At 41.5% G+C, this 23,038-nt stretch overlaps 1 protein-coding gene across 2 annotated transcripts in view; it reads right to left on the bottom strand.

Annotated features, from left to right (window-relative positions):
- Positions 1-23,038, bottom strand: part of DDX42 (DEAD-box helicase 42) — a 34,187-nt gene extending 11,149 nt beyond the window's left edge. The window contains exons 1-14 of one of the 2 annotated variants that reach the window (XM_074941032.1): positions 22,942-23,019; positions 21,519-21,623; positions 19,384-19,620; positions 17,537-17,687; positions 14,439-14,500; positions 13,058-13,094; positions 10,909-11,058; positions 10,350-10,454; positions 8,758-8,877; positions 7,134-7,310; positions 6,040-6,168; positions 3,069-3,168; positions 993-1,040; positions 286-383 (exon numbers count right to left, since the gene is read on the bottom strand). In XM_074941032.1, coding sequence (XP_074797133.1) covers positions 286-383; positions 993-1,040; positions 3,069-3,168; positions 6,040-6,168; positions 7,134-7,310; positions 8,758-8,877; positions 10,350-10,454; positions 10,909-11,058; positions 13,058-13,094; positions 14,439-14,500; positions 17,537-17,687; positions 19,384-19,604 — 1,398 coding nt within the window. In that variant the 5' untranslated portion in view covers positions 19,605-19,620; positions 21,519-21,623; positions 22,942-23,019. Of the gene's footprint in view, positions 1-285; positions 384-992; positions 1,041-3,068; positions 3,169-6,039; positions 6,169-7,133; positions 7,311-8,757; positions 8,878-10,349; positions 10,455-10,908; positions 11,059-13,057; positions 13,095-14,438; positions 14,501-17,536; positions 17,688-19,383; positions 19,621-21,518; positions 21,624-22,941 lie in introns of both variants that reach the window. The other variant, XM_074941031.1, reaches the window with a different exon arrangement.

Genomic DNA, 23,038 nt, shown 5'->3' with positions numbered 1-23,038 from the left:
ACTACAAGAGTGGGTGGGTGAGATTCTGTGGCCTGCGACATGATCATGATGGTCCCTCTGGCCTTAAAGTTTCTGAGTTATCGTAAAATTAGAATACAAGTTTTTTTAAATTACATTACTTATTTTTTCCAGACCTCGTGTTCAAGAATGCAAAATATTTCCTCCTGGCAATCAATGACCACAGCTGTAGTCTAAGCTTTAATGTAAATAACATAAGACGACAGAATAAGATGGTTTCCTCCACCATCTTTGAATTCTCTTTCAGAAACAATGTTGCAGGATTACCTCTCCAATGTCTCCCTGCACCACTCGAATCGGGTCGATCAGGATATCTCTGGCCAACTTCTCAATCTTTTTACGAAAAGTGGCACTGAACAAGAGAGCTGGAAGGAAAAGTCTATTTGAACTCTCTGAAGAGTACACTCCCTTTCTGTACTATGAAAACACTTCTGTATAGATCTTATTAACAAGCTCTGTACAAAAGAAATAAAAAAACTGTGCTAGGTATTAGGGATTCTGAGTCATAGTCAATCTTTTACCAAGTTTAAGGCAAATTTCCATCAAATCCCTTAGCACAAACAGCTCAGGCTTGTATTAATTTTCCAGAATACTTTAAATACATATACAGGAAAATGGCTAGAATAAGAGCATTTATTCAGTTATCCAAAAACAAGATGTGGAAAGATGGTAATGCCACATTGTATTCCCATGGCGGCTTCCATCAGAGGATCTCACAGCAAATCAAATATTACATCTGTCTATCAACTCCTCTCTGAGCTAGGTATTAAACAACACTGAAAACAACTGGAGCTGAACTCCTGAAAGTCTTGCCCCAAGTGACTTATCTAAGGTCAGAGAATGAGTCAGTGGCAAAGCTGGAAATAGAATCCAGGAATCCTGGCTCCAAGACTCTTGCTCTAACTACTAAATATCAATGCCTCTTCCTAGCTTTTACCCTGTGGTAGTTTGTTTTGAAACATGCTTGTACTTACTTTGTCTGTCAGGGCGCACATGGCTGGCAACTGATCTCACTTGGTATTCTAAGAAAGGAAAGAGAAAAACAGCATATAATCAAAACCTAGTACTATTTCACTAGTGAGTGGAAGGAAATCTAGTCAAGCTTTTTGTGCGTTCAGTGGATTTAAAAAAAATAAGTAAAGGATCCATAGTACTTTTTATACATACATACATACATATTTATTTTGCCCTAGCAAACAAAAATCTGAAGAGGTTTCTTGCTGTTCAGACTCACTAATCATTGGTTTATTAGAGGTTTCAGAGTAGCAGCCGTGTTAGTCTGCATCCGTAAAAAGAAAAGGAGTACTTATGGCACCTTAGAGACTAATAAAATTTATTAGAGCATACGTTTTCGTGAGCTACAGCTCACTTCATAGGATGCATTCAGTGGAAAAATATAGTGGGGAGATTTTATATACACAGAGAACATGAAACAATGGGTGTTACCATACAAATTGTAACAAAGCTATCCCCCCCCCCCCCCCCCCCCGCTGGTAATAGCTCACCTTTCCTGGTCACTCGTTACAGTCTGTATGGTAACACCCATTGTTTCATGTTCTCTGTGTATATAAAATCTCCCCACTATATTTTTCCACTGTATGCATCCAATGAAGTGAGCTGTAGCTCACGAAAGCTTATGCTCTAATAAATTTGTTAGTCTCTAAGGTGCCACAAGTACTCCTTTTCTTTTTATGGTTTATTAGAAGCCAGCTCACTCCAACTGAGACTTCAGTAGGCAAGTGTTTCAGGCCAGCTGATGAAACAGATGAAGATAGCACAGTAAATGGTTTTTGGCAGAAAGATACAGAAAATTGATGCACTTTGCAAAGCAAAAGTACGCCTTTGGTTGTGAAACAGCATTCATTACAGCTTCTGAGAGGGCTGATTGACTTCCAGCCTAAGTGTTAGTGCCATGACTGTAGAGCTAACCTGAGATACAGACTGAGCAAGGCTGCTTCCCAAAAAGGAGGGAACAGTGTGTGTAGTGCTCCAATTCCTTCCACTCCTAACTCTGAATGGCCCTAATACAATAGGCACTGGCTTGGGAAGGTAAGCATTCCAGTTCAATAATCTTTGATGGGGGGCACAAAGCAATGGCAATCCCATGCTTGAAGTTGCAATATAAAAAGAAAAACAAACAAACAACTATATAGGGCACATTTTAAAAAAAAAAAGTAATTCATACTTACCAAATTATCATGGAAATTTACAAGCACAAAACCTTGCCTGCTCGTTCCCATGATGATTATCATAGAAAAAAATTAATTACATTTTATTCACCCAGCAAAAAAAACAGTTATTAGTAAAAATGTGAGGCTATCAAAATGCTCTAATTTACTTTATTTGCTCAACAATCAGCAGAATAGCTCAGATAGCAATTCCATAGCAATTTTTATGCCCCATATTTCATATTTAAGTTAAACAGATTGAAGAGTTGTTTATTTTATTATTGCTTCCAGGTTGCATTTGTTTGTTGCCAAAATGCTGTTTCATAGCTCCCTTCAATTGTGCTCCTAATTAATCTGAGTGCACGTCCCTGCACCTCTTACAGTACACTAGCAAGCCTCTCTCCTCTTTGGTTTGCTTCGGCCACTGGAGAGTCAAAGCTGTGCTACATCAAGGCACGGACCTTCTTTAATGACACTGCAAAGCTGTACACAAATTCAATGCACTGATCAAGCACATAACATCTCAGTGAAGTAGGCAGGTGTTACTACAGCATCCCAACTTATCCATGCAGACCTGAGGCACGGGGTGAAGGGACTGGCACGACGCCACCCAGAAAGTTGGAGGTAAAAGTCAGGATTAGAACCTAGCAGTTCCTGAATCCCATTCCCATGATCATTTTGCTAGACCTGCCTGGTCCCTTTTCATCAGTGCTAAAAGGTCATGCCCTTTAAATGCATACCTAGCCAGGGTTCTGTCCAAGCAGACTTTTCTCAATGGATTTCAAAGTTCTGGTAAGCTACAGGAGTTCCATGCAGCCAATTCAGATTGAAAATTGTGTACCCCTACTTTATGCTGTATGGAGCCTTTCATTCAATACATACCAAAACCCATGTCAAACATTCTGTCTGCTTCATCAAACACAAGATAGGAGACTCTTTGAAGATTGGTAGCTTTCTTCTTCACATGATCAATCAAGCGACCCTATGAGAAAACAAAAATTAAAATCCACAAGCCTTTAAGTGTAACATAGGGGTTCTCAAACTGGGGGCTGGGACCCCTCAGGGGGTCGCAAGCTGTAAGCCTCCACCCCAAACCCTGCTTTGCCTCCAGCATTTATAATGGTGTTAAATATATAAAAAGTGTTTTTAATTTACAAGGAGGGGTCGCATTCAGAGGCTTTCTATGTGAAAGGGGTCACTGGTACAAAAAAGTTTGAGAACCACTGGTGTTAACAAGCGGCATCTTTGAGGAAAGTGGCTACTGCTCTGGTATTTAATCCTCACTCAGTATAAATCATCATGATACTAAAAAAGAGATTTGTAATAGAAAATGTCTCAATGCTTCAGTCTATAACAGACCATTGCTATTCATACAGCAGTTCTGTATCAATTATATTTTCAAGTCAGCGGAAGTAAGATTCCAAATACATCCAGTTAGTGTGCCTGGCAGACTAAGTTTTAAGACTGGGATTTTCAAAAGAGCCTTTGGAATTAGGGACCCAATTCTTTGAAATTCCCATCCCAGCATTTAGGGGCAACAATACAAAATGATCCTCTACTCTTAGTTTCATTCATGTTTGAAGCGAAACATGCACTAGAGACCCCACATCCAACAGACAACCCAGTGTTTAAACTGGTCACTACCTTGTCACTAGACACATGCCAGTATAATTTTCTTAGATTTTAAAGGCATAGCTACCTGGAACACTAAATTTTGCTGGGGCCCTGTATATTCACTTGAGACTTATTTAAATATAATTTTACTTTGCGGATACTAATGACTGAATTCTTGCTTGTCTGATGAGGCAAAGCCCAGTGGTCTACAGTTTCTTATATAAAACTCCTGCCATTATTTTGGTAATCACTACAACACAATCATTAAATTATAGAATGGTGTTGCAGTAATGCAGCTTGTTTGTTGAAAGTAAGATACAACGTAGCACTGTGAGGATTATGGTTGCAACCATCTCCATTCTGAAAATGAATGATTGTTGCAGTAATCTGGATTCCCTAAAATGTACCTGCAAAAAGAAAAGGAGTACTTGTGGCACCTTAGAGACTAACAAATTTATTTGAGCATAAGTTTTCGTGAGCTACAGCTCACTTCATCGGATGCATTCACCTTACCTGATCGCTCTCGTTACAGTGTGTATGGTAACACCCATTGTTTCATGTTCTCTGTGTATATAAAATCTCCCCACTATATTTTCCACTGCATGCATCCGATGAAGTGAGCTGTAGCTCACGAAAGCCTATGCTCAAATAAATTTGTTAGTCTCCAAGGTGCCACAAGTCCTCCTTTTCTTTTTGCAGATACAGGCTAACACGGCTGCTACCCTGTAAAATGGAGCAAACGCTAAATTATTCACTTTTCATGAGAAGAGCTATATACAGCACCTGTCTAGGCTAATGTGTCACAATGGCTTGGTACAATATAGAAATAAAACGGACATCTGGGGGGAAAACCTGCTCTATTCAGAGAAATAAAACATCCAGGCTTTAAAATATATTACAACAATGAACATAGATTATACATATTTAAATATAGCAACAGATCCTGCAGAACTGACCCATGACCTGTGTCCGCTGTACACAGAAGAGTTCAGACGGCTCAGCACAGTGAAATGGACGTTAGGGGAATATCTGAAGCGTATGCAAGAAACTTCAGGAAACCTTGAGAAAATGGGCCCAATTTTGAACTCATTGACACCAGCGAGAAGATCATAACAGGCTTTGTGGGGATACAAACAATGTAATGGAAATAAAGGGAAAGAATAGGTCTCTTTGGTGGGCAATACAAAAGTGCTCCCATCCAGTATATTTCAGTACTTTGTAGACTCTAGTTTTAAATGACTCATATTAAATGATTTCTACCACTTCCACAATCTACCAGATCTCCCAGTTAGGAAATGTTCCCTGATATTCCACCTACAGTTTCCTTCGCTTAGCTGCATCTCTTTAGACTTAGTTATACCACCTTGGATCACTGTAGAGTACATTTCTACTCTTCTTACTTTTCAAATTGTAGACATGTAGCTTTATTAGATAGATTAGATAGAGGTCAAATACCCTGTGCTTTTCCTCAATAATTGGTCCAGAAATTTTTCATGTTTTGTTTTCACTCTGGTTGTCCATAACAGATAATCACTAGTGTTTCTTTCAGTTTGTCCTTTCTCATTTACCCACAGAATACTGATCTTAATGATCAAAATGTAAATCATTGGACTTGTGAATATTTTTGACATATAACGGCTCCCCACTTATTTCTTTCTCCCAGGAATCAGTGTAAAGTATGTGGTGGGTACGCTGCTCAAGTTCTGCCCACAGTTACAAAATAGCTGGCTGTTTCTAACTGGTCAGCAGTGAATCAAAGTTAACAACGTAACTTCAAATTACTATCATTAGATTTCAGAGTTAACACACAAGCAAGGTAATGGACTGTTCACGCCGTTCAGTATTATTGTTGCACATTGTCTGCTGATTCAGGAACACAACACTGGAGCTGGTCACTTTCAAACGGTTTTCATCACAATCTCAAGGATAAGAAATCAAGTGCTGGTACCAAGCATGCCTCGTACTGACTCAATCTGACCATGTTCTTTCTCATCTGTCCTATTTAGAGATTACCCCCTCAAAGTTTCCAGATTCAACAATGTTTTTGGCATGTTTGTTAAAGCACCTCCTAAGCTGTTCGTAGTAAGGAAAGCTGCAGGGCTTGAATAGTTAAAGAAAGAGTTCCCCATCACCAGGTTTCAAAAATATGTCTCTCAATTTCAACTTAAAAGAAAGCCAGGACCCTAAGCCGCAGTGCAGGCAAAAGAGAAAGGTTCCATCATCGTTAAGATATACTTACTGGTGTGCAGACGACTATCTCTGCCCCTTCCTGCAGAGCTTTGGCTTGTTCCCACATACTTCCTCCTCCATACACGGCTACCGAGCGCAGGTTATACGCTTTACCAAAGCGTTTACATTCAGCATGGATCTGAAAGTTGCAAAGAAAGCAAAGCACAGCTCAGATTAGACACTCAAACAAAAGGCCTCTCACTCTTGGAAATATCATCTAATTCTTAAATCCCACCATCTCAAATTTGGGCTTAATGTAACTCAAGGGAACATATTACAAATCCTCAAGCTTGAATTCTGCGCTCAAATACATATGTGAAGCTTCCATTAACTTTACTTGGAAACCTATCCATGCATCCAGCTGCAGAATTTGGACCATAGCATTTAAACAGAACTTTTCGACTTCAGATAATTTTACAAACATGTACTCCTTTTCTTTTTGCGAATACAGACTAACACGGCTGTTACTTTGAAACCTAACCTCAGCAATGTCCTTTTGAGGCATATATTGCTATATTGTATATTCAGCATTCAGGAAAAACATAGCTAACATTATTATTAGTTATTATGACATTAGTAGTATTAGGGCATGCCAATATCAATATGATACAGCATAGGTCAGCATTGTACCAATCCGTAATTAACATATACGTTTTTTATAGATTTGACGCCTGCCTCCTGGGGCTACTCACTCCAAAATACTGCAAACAAATATTTCCATGACAAGAAGAGTGCTGTCTAGATATGAGAGTAGGGGACGGGGAGCTCAGATTCCCACGTTCTAGTCCTAGCTTTCACTGACTTGGGTGACCTCAAGCAAGTAATTTTACCTCATTATACTTGTTTCCTCTTCTGTAGAAGAGAGGTAATATCAACCCACTTCATAGGTATATTAGATAATTAGTTAATATCTATAAAGTTGGTTGAGATCCCAGGATGAAAGGAGTTACAAGTGTAGAGCATTATCTTAAATTATAAACCAGTTATAACACACAGTTCCATCTTTTTCAGCAGACTATTGCAGTTTATCTGCTAATTTCTCTTGCACAGAGATCTGCCATGTTCTATGAGGAAACAGTGCTAACAAATATACTATGTACCTACCTGTTGGCAAAGCTCTCTGGTTGGGCACACGATCACTGCAATGGGACCATCCCCTGGCTCCAGCTCCTTTTGATCCATGATGTGGATCAACATTGGCCAGATGAAGGCTGCGGTTTTCCCACTGCCAGTCTTAGCTATGCCAATCATGTCTCTGCCACTTAATGCAACTGGAACACCCTGAAAATAAAAACACATTCTAAGCCCATGTGTCAGCTAACACATATATAGCCTGATAAAGCAGAAAGATTGAAAGCCCATACAATCAGGGGGACAAGATGGCACAAGGGATTGGTAACAGGCTATACACACTTCCATATCTAGGTTGCCAAGTTCAGTCTGGATGAACTTGTTAGAGGACTGAAGTTATTAGCACTTCAGGGCTGTTTTGTGGCCTATGTGAAATAAATGGCAAGGGTTCAGTACAGTACACAGTGCATAAATATGCATATCACAAACACAATTGAAATTCCTTTTGAATCTTAGCAGAGGGGTCAAGAGACTGAACAATGCTCTCTAGGATGTGTCCCCTCCCTCTTGGTCCAGATGTAGGCACACTGGTGGGGTGGTGAAGAGAAACTTTCACTGCTCCTGACCATACTACACCAGTACTAATCTTTGATGTACTCACTTTACCCCTAAGTGCTGCCAATCCAGCATTTTTCAGCAGCAGAGACACTTATACGCCGCAATATAGACTAATCTGGCATACACCAACTCCTAAACACAGCAAAGTCTGAGGAATTTTATCAATGATAGACTTAACTTTAAAAAATCCCATATATTTACTAAAAAAGGAACAGGAGGACTTGTGGCACCTTAGAGACTAACAAATTTATTAGAGCATAAGCTTTCGTGGGCTACAGCCCACTTCATCGGATCTATCTATGCTCTAATAAATTTGTTAGTCTCTAAGGTGCCACAAGTACTCCTGTTCTTTTTGCGGATACAGACTAACACGGCTGCTACTCTGAAACCATATATTTACTGCGTTTCTTAAAATATAAAAAAATGCAACCACAGCAAGGTTCGCTATAACCTTAAGCTACTGACTGACAGTCTCGCTCTCCTGTTCTAACCGGCTGTGTATGCAGTAGAATCCCTTGCACATGCACTGCAATACAGGTGGGCCCACTTCACTGAGGCAATGGGATACAATTCCAATAGCCAAAAAACCCAAAACAAAACCAAAAAACAATCCTGCTCATGGTGCTAGTTAGGTGTGAACTGTTTGCTAGTATGAGGTTCTCAATGTGCTGTTCTTTGTTCATTTTGTTCAACACTTATTTTTAAAGCAACACAGTAAATATAAAAAGGGAACATTTAGCAGTGCTATATATTCCCCTAAGCAACAGGATAATGGCTCACACCTGCTACAAATCCTCATGGGGGGGCCAATTAAAAAAAAGACTGGGGACTTTATTTACAGTTGATATTTAAAGTAACAGGTAAACCTATTTTTAAAAATAAGATTAAAGTGATTTGCAAGGATGTATGTAAATTATTCTTTAGGATAGCTTAATATAGGTGATCACAATTGCTCACAGCTTCATGTGGACTAAGGGTCATTTTTGCCCACAACTCTTCTGCTTTTAGTGCTAGAGGAATAGGAAGTAACAGTACTCACCTGACATTGTATAGGAGTGGGCTGGGTATACTCAGATTTCCGAATTTGATGCATAAGCTGTTCATCAAATCCAAAATGAGCAAAACTACTGCCAGGTCTGGGGGGAGCGGCACCAGAGACCTAGAAATAAAGAGATAAATGTACAGTACAAAATAAAAACTAGGAATTGGAAAGAAAAAAGCAGAGAAGTCTTTACACAAAATTAACATAACATTTTTGTATCAGAAGGTGGCACATTTTCATTTTGACAGACATAAGGTTAATGCAGTGTAAAAGCCATAAGATACAAGTTTGGAGCATTTTGGACTACAGGAACACGAATAGCAGCGTACACCAAAGCTTTGTCTTGTAACTCTTCCAGGTAGATGTTGCAGGAGCAAAGTACAAGATTTCCTAAGTTTGCATTAAAGTGTCCACTGGAGGAGTTACAGCACAGCACTTTGGTGGTATGCTGCTATGCACAGCCCCACAGTCTAGAACCGAGGGGCAGCACAGACAAGCCCCGAGACTCTCAAACCCCTGTGTGGTAGCTGGATAATACAACTTTTTTACAAACGGGGAAACTAATGAGAAAGAAGTTAAATAGTCTGCCTAACTCATACAGTGATTTACTTGGGACCCATATCCAGGCATTCTGACTCTCAGAGGTAGATCATCTCAGTTATTTTTTATTTACTGCATAGGATAAAAAACTGCGGAACTGGGCATACACAGCATGAAAAAGATTACTGCTCTGGATTCAACACAGAACTGTTATTGCATAATGAAGGAATGAGTTTGAACAATTAAATTAGGTTTGAAATGGTTAATTGTATTTAATATTTTACCATTACAAAAAAAACCAAACCTCAAAATAAATGACACTGAGCATCTGAATTCCAAAGGCGTCCCAGGACAGAGCACAAATGACAGAGCACGGATTCACTTATCAAACATTACTATAGTTTCATTTCTCCACGACACAATACCTTAGTCTAATTCAGGAGAATGTGACTGTACTACTTCTGTTTTTGTTTTCTATGGCAAGCAAACTGCTTCCTCGGGAACCAGAGTTATTAAACTCCCAGATTTATAAACACAAAGCAACATCCCTAAACTTAACTATGCCACTAAACTAGTGTGGAACTTCTGAAAGCATATACTAATACATTTTACTTTATTCCTCTATGCATAGGTTGAGTGAGCTAGACAGAGTTTTAATGTTGTTAGATAAATGAGATGGGTTTTTTTATAATGTGCCTAGACCAATGGGCAAGCATGTTTAATATAAATGAAGGACACTGGTTTCCTCGTATTTGCAGACATGTACCATACCCATATTGAGTACATACAAACCCTTTAGGAAATGTAAACTGCACTTGAAATACATTGGCTAAGATTTTCAAATGTAACTGATGGTCTTGGGTGTCCAAAGGGCCCTAACTTTCAGGAAGTGCTGAGCACCTGCTCTCTGAAAATCAGACCCCGTTAGGTGTCTCAAGTGGTCTCAAAATCACTGTCCTTTGTGAAAGTCTTGGGCATAATAACTACTAAAGTGATCCCAAGGGGTGAAAGTGGGGGGCCCTGGGAGTATGGTCTGGTTTCCAGCTTACCCGTAAATTCAATTTATGTCGTAGTTCCACTATTTGCTGTGGGGTGAGGCTGCTGATTTCTTCGTGCTCCTCGTAGAAGTTCTTCTCAAACGGAGGGTATTCAATCTGCAGGTTCAAATACTCACAGTTAGTCTACGAGTCAAGAATCCATTCTGTACACTAGATTTTGGCAGGAAGGTTTGTCCTTTTCTGAGCAAAGTCTTAATTATCCCTGAAGTTAGCCCACAGCTGGGCTGGGAGGATGATTGTTTATTTGAATTAATTTCAAATTCTTGACTCCACTACTGCCCTGGACATCCCTGCCGCTTATTCATCATTCTGTAAAATACTACCTCAATTTCTTACCACTCTTTTCCTTTTAACTCTCACCTGTAATCCCCTAGTTCTTTTCTGCTCAATTACCTCAAACAGATCAAGATGAATTTTAAAATAACTGTTAGCTAACTTAAACCTTCCAATCAGGTAGCTATTTTGAGGTGCTCCACAAATCTGGCTCATTAGGCTGACGAACACACAAATTCCTTAAGTTAAAACCCAGTAGAAGAAACTCCATCCCTACCTCTGAATGATCAATAGGTGGAAGAGGATCTATGACTTTTTTGGATGGCGCAATTGGATTCCCATCACTATCATATTCCAAGTTATCCTCTTCCTCTTCTGGGACCACACCAGCAGTAGGATTTTCTGCCATGTAGCGAAAATAAGCTTCCTGCAGCAAAACACATCAGTAAAATCACACCCAAATACAATGGGAGAAATACTACTGTATTTTTGCTTAACTGGTGCATATATTAGATGGTCGCTCGCTTTAACACCTACCATTGAAGGACAACATGTTCACTAGAACTGGCTCTTCTAGTAAACAGCAATAGTAGTAAAATCCAGAGGAAAGAATCAGAAGAAATGAAGAAAGCTGCTATAATGTTCACTTAGTACCACAAAATGCTTTAAAAACTTTTTTCTTCTTCAAAAGACTGATTAAGAAATGTTTGTACCAAGAACTGTCATGTGTTATGCTTTATTAAATGGCAGGGTCTATTCTTACATCCACAAAGACTACAGAACAAATGCTGCCGCCTTTTAAACATGGAATTTTGAACAAAAAGTCACTATACGTTCAATTATTTTTTTTAAACACCCCCCCTAAAATGCCTCAAATGTTTATTTTTCACCTCCCCCAACGATCCTCTGAGTGAGGAAAAGGTGTTTTGCTTCAATGTACTAATGGACCGTCAACACCCCATTTAAATGGGAAAGAAACAATTCCAAAAGAGAGGCACAAATTGGAATTCACTGAAGGCACTGGAAGATCCCACCCTACACATCTAACAAAGATGCACATCTATTGTAGAGACTCATTTAGCTCTCACTGTTAATCTGCAAACCAAAACATTCTCATGGGGAAATGGGCGTCTCATCTGACTTCTCAGCAAAGATTCAGGGGCCAGATTTCCAAAGTCCAGTGCATGTACCTGCATGCAAATGTTTTCACTTGTCTAACTTTCGCATGTGCATTCAACAGGCCAGTTAGCTGCTTAACTAACCATCTGTGCATATAATTTGCATAGTCTCAGGTATTTGCATGCATAAATTAGCTTCACTCAAATGTATATAGTTACAGCACATTGGTGTGGTCCTACATTACTGAAACTAACAGAATAGTTACTAACAAATCACAAAGTATCAAATAATTAGGACATGTCAAATAAATGAATAAAGTACATTTTGAAATGAAGTCTCTTTTCTTCATTTATTATCTGTGTTAGGGCACATCTACAAGTACACGTACTGCACGGCAAGTTGGGTGTAAAACTGCAGCAGTCCCAGCATGCTGCACAGTAAGTGTCCATGTGGACCCTACTGCAAAGCATAGCAGGGAACTTTTAGGACATTCCAGCAGAGTTCACCCAAAGACTTAGTAAGCAGCATGCTGGTGTGTTGTTGACTCAAACTCCAGCTTGCTGCACAGTAAGCGTAAGTGTAGACATGACCTTATTGTATTGCCTAATACGGGACTGGGGCCCTAATTATGCATAGAGAGGAAAAGATGATCTCTGCCCCCAAAGAGTGACAAAATTTGGCTGACAAGTCATCAGAGTGACTTCCCATGGTTCCACTGTAGCTCTGTATTAGATGACTATGATCTAGATGGAAGAACAAACTGCCTCCAGGCATAGAAGCTCAGCACAGCAACTTGGCTGACCTAGCAGCTGATGAGTGGGTAATGTTTCTGGGAAGAGGGATCTCAGACAAATTTAAAAAGATTTGGTCTAACTTTCTAGAAACCTTTCATTTATTCCTAACAGATGGAAACCGAGACATCACTCTCCTCTCCCTCCCATTTCTTTTCCTTTCTGTTCTTCTCTTTTTTTGGGGGGTGGCGGGGGGAGGGTGTGGAACCAATATAAATAAAAGATATTACTATAACCAGTTTAGATGAGGCCCAGAGGTATTGAAAACTATGTGTATTTTAAACCATATCAGCTGAAAGATCCTCTCACATACAAGTTAAGGAACTGTGAGATTTTTCTCCCAATATTCTTTATTTCTTTTCTAAAGCATCTGGAAAGGCAGGGACAAAAGGGAAACTAGTAGACTCTCTCGATGAACTTCCAAGTTTGTTTCAAATGGTATTCAAGTTTTGCTTGTACCTAAGTAGTTAGATTTTGGGGGGATAAAATAGATAGAAAGACTGCATAGGAACTCACTTGGTCATCTTCCTCTTCAATGTCATCTCGAATACCCCTGGAAAAACAAGCGGAGAAACAAACTTCCCTGCAAATGTTCCACATACCCAGCTCTGTATTGTCACTTGAGTAGTGATGAGCTCCATGCTTTAGTGGAAGACACAACACTAACAATATCAAGCAGCAATTAAATCAGCGTATAATCCCAACCCACAGGAGTTTTCATAATAAATAATCCTGCACAAACTTCTTTTACTTCCACTAGCATGGCTGAAGATTAGGAATTCTTTGATGTGGATTCTACTGTGAAAGTTTTTGAAAAGTGAGCATTTTGGTTTAAGTCCCTGGCGTTACCAAAAGATGTTATTACAAGCCCATAACTAGAGAGGGACAGGAACCAGGAAGTTTGAATCCAGTTAAGGGCTTCCCCAAAGTCGGTGGTGGTTTGGATCCAGTGTTCTGTTTCAGGCCTATGAACAACCTGATCAACGCCATGCAATATAGACTATATTAACACATTTGATGTTCACATCAAGTATCAATGGTACATAGTTATTTCACTTGATCAAGACAGACAAGCAATCTCCCCCCTTGTAAATCTGCTTCTGAGCTCAAAATTTCCCAACTGTGGGGAGCAGCATGTGGCACTGTTCTTAACCCCTGAACTAGGTTTAGAAGAATCACAGTATTTATTGCAAAATTGTGTTTATTTCTAAATTTGTCTGTGCTGCAATGGTTCTTTCACCAGATGATCCCAAAGGAGCCATCTATTCTAATAAATATGGTTTTAGGCAAAACCAAACATTCCTAATCACTGGGGAAACAAATAGCTTCATCTGGGCCCGTCTGGCAAAGTAGTAGCAATGCAATGCATTGGCATGCAAGGATCTCAGTTTAATCCCTCAGTCTCTAGGTTTGCATGGCCTGGGATTGCTGGGCAAAGAGTACCTGAATCACACTTGGGAACAATGTCCTTTGGATATTGCTCAGGAAGACAGTGACTGGCTTTGTAGGGAGCTATACCCAGTTTTCCTTGGCTTGTGTAGATGGTTGCTGCAATGTAGGGACTTTGAGTACAGGGAGGGAAGAAAAGGCGTTGGTGATCCTTCCCAAATAAAATAAAAGCCTGGTTTGTTTTCTTATAAGTAAATCTTCCAGTATGTTTTGTTTTGGGGTGCCTCAAAGGATTCTGCTAATCTATCATCTGATGCTATTTTACTGCACAAAACTTTACAGCCACTGGAAGGGATTCTATGCTCTGGTTATTCACTATATTTACATGACATGGATCTAAACAACCAATTAAGTTTAATGTAAAATGGAGAAGATGGTTTTTATAAGCCTTGAAATGCTCTAAACACCCTTACAAGGCAGGATCTGAGAGATACAGAAGAGAGCTTACTTTGTATTCTTTCTTTCCTTGTCTTTCTCTTCAAGTCTCTTCATGTCTCGAGCTGCTTGATCCTAAGAGGACACAGAATTGTATCACATAACAACCACAAGGATAAAGCTTGGAAAGGAAAAATCCTTATTGCAATGTTGTTTATACAAAGTGATGAATGACCTTACAAAACATGATGATAAATCTGAAGCGGGAAAAAAGAGTCAGTCATATTGTAATAGGACCAAAGTAATCAGAGATAGGTTATTCCATCATGCCACAGCACTTTTGGGATTCAGCAGTCTCTCATTCCATGTCCTATTATGCTAACCATATCATGCCACTGACTAATCCTTTGGGAGTTCCCAGGCCAACGTTTTCCAATGCTGTTCTTAAAAACAGTTTTCTTCACACATCGATCAGGAAAGCTGTGCTAGAATCCAGGTAGCACCAATTGTCTTTAAACATAATTGCAGCTAGCAGAGTTGATGCCAAGGCATAAGTCATTAAGATCAAAGTAACAAAAAAGCTTAAAATACTACCTTTATTACTTACAATGAATGGTGTTGTACTGCCTGGTTAGATCTTTGGCGATGTTATAGTTCATCTGAAGGTTGAAGGCAATTTGGGTGAAAGTAATCATGAAATGATAGATTCCATGATTCTAAGGAAAGGAAGGACAGGAGCAGAATAAAGACAATGGACTTCAAAAAAGCAGATGTTAAACTCAGAGAATTGGTAGGTAAGGTCCCATGGGAAGAAAATCTAAGGGAAAAAGGAGTTCATGAGAGCTGGCAGTTTCTCAAAGAGAGAATATTAAAGGTGCAACAGCAAGCTACCCTAATGCAAAGAAAAGACAGGAAGAATAGAAGGGAAAGATAGGAAGAAGGAAAGAAGAAGTCAATATGGCTCCAATCAGGAGCTCTTTAATGCCTGATAATCAAAAAGGAATCCTACAAAAAGTGGAAACACGGACAAATTGCTTAAGGAGGCGTACAAAAGAACGGCATAAGCACGCAGGGACAAAATCAGAAAGGCTAGGGCACAAAAAGAATTACACCCAGCAAAGGACATAAAAGGCAATAAGAAGAGGTTCTATAACTACATTAACAGCAAGAGAAGGATGACGAAAAGTAGAGGTCCTCTACTTAGAGGGGAAGGAGAACAAACAACTTGTGACATCAAGAAGGCTGTGATGTTTAATGCCTATTTTGCTTCAGTCTTCACTATAAGAGGTTAATTGTGATCAGAAACGTAACAATTAATATTAACAACAAGGACGACGGAATGGAAGCCAAAATAGGGAAAGAACATGCTAAAGAATATTTAAATAAGTTAGATGTATTTAAGTCAGCAGGAGTTGATGACATTCACCCTAGGGTACTTAAGGAACTAGCTAAAGCTTTCTCAGAACCTATAGCGATTACTTTTGAAAACCCTTACAGGGCAGGTGAAATCACAGAGGCCTGGAGAATGGCAAACAAATTACCTATCTTTAAAAAGGGGAACAAAAAGGACTCAAGGCATGATAGACCAGTCAGCCCTAACTTCAATACCTGGAAAGATACTGGAACAAATTATTAAACAATTCATTTGTAAATACCAAGAGAATAATAGGGTTACAAATAACCACCAAGATAGATTTGTCAAGAACAAATCATGCCAAACCAGCCTAATTTCCTTCTTTGACACAGTTACTGTTCTAGTGGGGGGCCTATAGACATGATGTCTTGATTTTAGTAAGGTTTTTGACACAGTCTTACATGACATTCTCATAAGCAAAATAGGGAAATGTGGTCTAAATGAAATTACTGTAAGGTGGGTGCAAAACTGGCTGAAAGGCTGTACTCAAAGAGTAGTCATCAATGGTCCACTGTCAAATTGGGGGGACATATTTAGTGGGATCCTGCAGGGGACTATCCTGGGTTCAGCACTATTCAGCATTTTTATTAATGACTTGGATAATAGAGTGGAAAGTATGCTTATAAAATTTGCAGATAGCAGCAAGCAGGAAGGGGTTGCTAACACTTTGGAGGACAGGATTAGAATTCAGACTGCCCTTGACAAATTGGAGAACAGGTCCGAATTCAACAAGATGATTTTCAATAAACACAAGCGCAAAAAACTCAGGAAGGAAAAAATCAGATGCACAACTACAAAATGGGGATAAACTGGCTAGGAGGTAGTGAAAAAGCTGTGAAAAAGGCTCATATTATTCTGGGATGCATTAAGAGGAATGTCATACGTAAGACATAGAAAGTAACTGTCCCACTCTACTCAGCACTGGTGAGACCTCCATTGGAGTACTGTAACCAGTATTTGGTGCAACACTTCAGGAAAGAGATTGACAGATTGGAGAGAGTCCAGAAGAGAGAACAAAAATGATAAAAGGTATAGAAAACTTCACCTATGAGGAAAGATTGAAAAAAAACAGGGCATGTTTAGTCTTGAGAAAAGAAAATTATGGGGGGACCTAACAACAGTGTTCATATATGTTAAGGGCTGTTACAAAGAGAACAGGAATGAACTGTTCTCCATGTCCACTGAAGGTAGGACAAGAAGTAAGGCACTTAATCTGCAGCAAGAGAGATTTAGGTTAGATATTAGGAAAAACGTTCTAACTATAAGGGTAGTTAATCTCTGAAATAGGCTTCCAAGGGAGGCTGTGGAATCCGCATCATTGGAAGTTTCTAAGAACAGGCTGGACAAACACCTGTCAGGGATGACACGCTAGGTATACTTTTGACCTTCCTCAGTGCAGCAGGCTGGACTAGATGTCCTCTCAAGTTCCCTTCCAGACTTACATGTCTATGATTCTTTTGGTAATTTTTTTTGACTTTAGTCACTCTTAAATGGTTGGTTTCAGAGTAACAGCCGTGTTAGTCTGTATTCGCAAAATTGGGATTTTTTTAAAATTCTCATGAAGATAATAGACAAGGACTCTGATATACAAAGTACAGCCTTATCCATGTCAACATGTAACAATATTATTGTAAACAGCACCTTGAAGAGCACTAATATAACCCTTAACCTTTTGTATATTTATCTATGTTTCCTGCTCTTAACTGGAGAGGAGTTTAACACCTAAATTCATAAACACTTAATGAGTTGGGGCTTGCCTCCACTTCAGCCATGAATGCTTCCAAGGGATCATCTTCACTGTCAGAGTCTCCCGATTTGGAATTAAACTGCTGGCGAGTGGGGGAATTCTCTGCAGGAATGTATGGCAAATCAACATTGCTGGAATCTTCCTCTTCATCCTCAAAGTATCTGACAAGTAAGAGAGAGTCGTTTATAGCACAGTAATGGGCCAAGTCAGCACACAGCTATAACAAGTCATGCAGTGGGTCTATCTGTTTGTAGAGCCATTGGTTTGAGTCTCTGTATAACTGACTGGAGTGAATAACAAAACTTTGTATTCATCTAGTTTTTTCCATTGAAGGACGTTGAGGTGTGATATGGGTACAAATGCATTAAGCTAGTAACTGAAGTAAGGCAGGCAGTTATGGACAACTGTTCCTCTTCCCAAGCCCTCTCCAGAGTCAGGTTCTGCTACAGAGCACTATTCTTTTACCTCCTCAATGTGTGTATAGGACTATAAGAAGGGTTAGTAAGGAGGCCAATGTTTTCAGGATGCTGGCAACATCCAACTGTATCTTGTTCGACTTGGATGATGCTGATCAGTGCCTCAGCCAGTGTCTAGCTGAGACTGAAGTATAGATGAAAGTGAGCTAGTTGAAACTCAACCCAAACAAGATAGGGGCAAGGGGAAGCAAGTGGTGATCCATCTATCAATCACTGTAGTGTCTGACAGCCTCACAATCTTTTTAATATGTTTAAATACGTTCTACAAACAACAAACTGCGGCACAGAGATTAAATGACTTGCCAAAGGTCACATAGGACGTCTGTGGCAGAGCAGGGAATTGAACCTGGGTTGCCGAAGTCCCAGACTAGTGCCCTAAGGAATGGACCAGCCTCTCTCTTTATAGACGAGGCAACTTCAGATCGTTTGACAGAAGGAATATATCTTGCTAGCGTTTGTAACATAGGGGTGATTTTAGACTCCCAGCTGCTATTTGACAATTGTATTACAGAAGTATTCCAGTCAGTTTTTTACCATGTGCATATGGCTAAGAGGTTGTGACTTTTTATTCTGGATGGAGACTTTGCCACTGTTATCTATGCTGTTATTACCTCAGTTTAAACTACTGCGAGTGCTCAACATGGAGCCACACCTTAAAACCATTGAGAGACTGCAGGAGGTGCAGAATGCAGTGGCTTCCTTATTGAATGGGGCATCTTGCTGGGAATATGCAATAGCAGCGCTGCAGGAACTGCACTGGCTGACTGGAATTTTGGGTGCTGGTTATGACCTATAAAGCCCTGTATGGCCTGTGACTGGCCTACTGGAGGAATCGCCTCTCTCCCCATGCTCAAGCTGGATTCCCCTCATTGTAAAAAATAGAGGGGGAAGCTGGCAGGACATGGGAGCTCCAAGACTTTGGAACTTGGTCCCCCTGTTGGTCTAAAATAGCCTGAATTTGAACATGCTGCAAAAGACGTGCAATTTGGGCTTTTGGAGGAGGCGACAGGCATACTTCCTACAATGATGAAAGGGTGGAAAGGAGTTTTTGTAGGTGGCTGGCTGACTAAGTTCCTACTGAAATGATTACTTAAAATGTACTGGGATTTTATTATATCCACTAATGATGTGTTACTGTGCCTAGATCCTTGAATAGGCATCTTATTATTATTTTAAATCTAAATAATTAAAATAAGCTTCACAAACAACTCTCAACATAGAGAAGGGTATTATTCCCCTTTCACTGAGAAGAAAACCCAGGCTCAGACAGTTTAAACTATTTCTCTGCTTGTTAGTTTCAATCAATGAAATTTGCTCCTTGAAACCTGTAAAACAACCAAATCTAAAACAGGACACACAAAAAAAAAGTAGCACAGCTTACGCATTCTCCTCATCAAAGTTTGCTCGCTTTGATCCAATTTTATAGAAAGAAGGGAGCTGAGGCGGTGCTGACTTCCCAAACGCAGCTGAAGAGCCAGGTGTTCCAAAAGCACTATGGGACTGTGAAGGGAGTTTTGGTTCCTCTTTCTTTCCAGGGGCTATGGCAAATCCTCCAAAACCAAAGCCTCTTTTGGTGCCAGGCCCACCTTTGTTCCAGTTCATGATGTCAGCAATCTCTCTGTTACGGTCAGAATATACAAGTTAACATCCCCTCTGTTATAGTTTGCCAGATACAAAAGGCACAAATTCCTTTGACCAGGGCTTCCTACAGTCATCTGGAGATGGATGTTTGAGAAGATAACCCCAACTAGGATTTTGGCTTTGTTCCTCTACTGAAAATATTAATATATTCACTTTTCATTAAAGAAAAATGAACAGGTTGCTGTCCAAAATATTACATCGCTCAAAAAGTTCCATCAATCAAAAAGAAATACATGTTACCAGGTTTATAGATAAAATAGTCTATCACCCGTTAACACAATGCTTAACAAACATTCCTGTCCTGTAGATTTTACAATCCAAGATAGACAAATAAACCCAAGGCGAGGTCCCTGAACACAAGAACCGATACGGGAGGAGAAATGGAAAGTCAACTGAATAAATATTTTGCATTTTTATACAGTCCCATCCCTGAATGTGTTATAGCTTTGTAAATACTGCACAGCTGAAATCCAGCCACCTTTAGAGAGGAGGGCAGATAGCACATAGCAAACCACACCACCGTAGGGGGAGGGGAAATGTTGGTCAAGAACACAAAGTCAAGCCTCACTTAAGAGGTGTGCCTTAGGATATTTAAGATACACACAGAGTAGACAGCACCTCAGTTCTTGAGGTCACATCTGAAAGACTCCCACCCAATCTGTTTGCACAGAACTCACTTTTCCATGTCAGGAGGATGAAGGGCTCAGTTGTTGATGCTGCTAGGATTTGACCCTGATTCCATGAAGTTTAGTATTTTCCCAATGCTTGGGCAACTAAAGTCATACCTTCAAGGCACAAAAAAAAAGGGGGGGGGGCATGATGCACAGCCCTTTTAAGTGTGTTATAGTCAGAGGGCTCCTAGTTTAGCAGTCTTATTAGACAACTCTCTGCATTCACTGGGACCCCTTCAATGACATTAAGGTGCATAGCTAAGAGAAATAACTGGCAAATCTGAGAGTAAATTCTGTATACTACCTCCAACACAAAGCATTTACCAGTTTGGAATCTGCTCAACAAATCTAAAAGTCTAGAATATGGAGCTCTCTAGGTCATTTTTGGAAAAAAATCATTCCTCTGCTCTCCATGGTAGAAGCTTGACTCCAATAATCTGTTCTTCCCACTTGCACCAACACAGTTCTCAAGCTTCAGACCTGCTGATATGTGACAAACGCCTGAATTGTGGAACACTTGGCTTTTGTTGCTTGTGCTGTACTTCATGAATTGTAATATTTTTTAATATTAAATCAGTTTGTAAGGCTGTTTTCTCACTGTGTGAATAAAAGAAAACTGGAAAAGCATATATCAAGTACAATCAGAAACACAACACTCTGCAGAACAATCTGCTACACTTGATTATGAAGTCTACTCAAGTCTTTGCTATTGATTTTTTTATGTGGATGGTGCTCAGACATCACAGTGACAAGCTGCAGTAGAAAACCCTAAAGATAGACAGAGGTGTGTGCAGATTTCCCCAATTAACATAATTTTGGGAAAAGAGACGCTGATGACCGCATCTTCTCTGGAGGCCACCTTGCCTTTAAGAGCAGGAACACCACAGCAGTCTCCACACCCCCAGTTCACCACACTTTAGAAAATGTACTGATTAAGAGAAAAGAGGGTGAAACTTTGTCCCTTTGGGATTATATGCCTTGAGGATTGGGAAGGGGACAGACACTCTGGCCTCCTAACTCCTAAGATCATTTTGCCTTGTGAAAGATCCTACACTGGGTGGGTGGACGGAGAATGGGATTGCAGTAGTATCCCCCCGCCAGATCATTCTGCCTTGAAAAGACAGGAAGGAAGGAACACTGCAGCCTTCCTTCTCATGGATCATCCTAAATTTGAGGAAGGAGTGGGACAACAAACTGCACCCACCTGTTCTCCCCGTCACCCAGTCAGGGATGGTGTGTATATGGGGAAAGAGAGGAAAACCACACTGCAGTCTCCTTCCGCCAGAAATCACCCAATTGGGGATGGTGTCTGTATGGGGGGAGGGTCAAAAAAGAGAAGAGAACCACACTGCACCCCTCCACCTTCCCGCAGTAAAGACTGCCCAGTCAGGTACTGGGGGGGGGGGGGGGGGGGAGAATGGGATGGGGGAAGAGAGCAAAACTACACTTGCAGCATCCTTTCCCACAGTGGGGAAGGCTAAACGCATCACCTGTCTCCCCCTCCCTACCCCATGATCCAAGCTTGTGGGGCAAGTGAGTGAGAATATCCTACATCCCCCCCCCACCCAAGCGATCATGCTGCCCTGCATGGGGTCTGTTGGACATTGTAGCTTGGTTTGGGGAGGAGATCCACGCTATTCTGGGAGAAAGGGGGACATTGTAGCTCGATTTGGCATGAGGTAGGTACTGTTCAGGAGGGAGGGGGCTGCTGTAGCTCGGTGTGGGGGTGAGATCCAGGCTGCCCTAAGGAGTGCGGGGAAGAGGCTGTAGCTCAGTTTGGGGGTGAGATCCATGCCGCCCTGCGTGGGAGAAGGCCTGCCCTAGCTCGAGCTGGGGATGAGACCTGCACTGCCCTAGGGGATAAAGGACACCGCTATAGCTCATAAAAAGAAAAGGACGACTTGTGGCACCTTAGAGACTACTAACTAATTTATCAGAGCATAAGCTTTCATGAGCTACAGCTCACTTCATTGGATCCGATGAAGTGAGCTGTAGCTCACGAAAGCTTATGCTCAAATAAATTTGTTAGTCTCTAAGGTGCCGCAAGTACTCCTTTTCTTTTTGCGGATACAGACTAACAGGGCTGCTACTCTGAAACCCGCTATAGCTCAATGCGGGGAGGGAGGGCGGGGGAGACCCGCACTGCCCGGGGGGCGGGAGGGGGCCGCTGTAGCTCGGTGCGCGGTGGGGGGGAGGAGGTGAGACCCGCGCTGCCCCGGGGGGGGGCGGGGGAAGGGGCCGCTGTAGCTCGGGGGGGGGGGGGGTGAGACCCGCGCTGCCCCGGGGGGGGGGCCGCTGTAGCTCGCGGGGGGGGGGAGGGAGAGACCCGCGCTGCCCCGGGGGGGGGTGGCTGAGCTGAAGCAGCAGCAGGAGGCCCCGCCCCCTCTCTTGGGGGCCCTGCGCCCGGGGGCTGAGGGGGCAGCTCACCCCCACACGCCGCCCGCTAAGGCTGAGGGACGCGGGGAGCCTCGAGCAGGGGGCGGGCCCTTTGTCCGGGGCAGGCCCGGGCGCCGCCAGCCGCCCTAGGCCGCGGCCCCCCACCCGCCGGAAGCAGGCCCCGCTCGCCAGGCCCCGCGGGGAAACGCGATGCGGGGCCGCCCCGCGGCTCTCCCCTCCCCCCGACTCACTCGCCGCTCGAGCTCCGCCGGCTCCAGCCGCCTCTTCCCCCGTTACCGGGAGGGGGAGGGGAACGTGCGTGCGGATGGGACGGGATGACGTCACCGC

The sequence above is a fragment of the Natator depressus genome, chromosome 27 (genome assembly GCF_965152275.1).
Source record: "Natator depressus isolate rNatDep1 chromosome 27, rNatDep2.hap1, whole genome shotgun sequence".
In the NCBI taxonomy this organism is placed as follows: domain Eukaryota; kingdom Metazoa; phylum Chordata; order Testudines; family Cheloniidae; genus Natator; species Natator depressus.
Note: the sequence above shows the minus strand (reverse complement) of the source record. Positions and strands in the feature narration are given on the sequence as shown.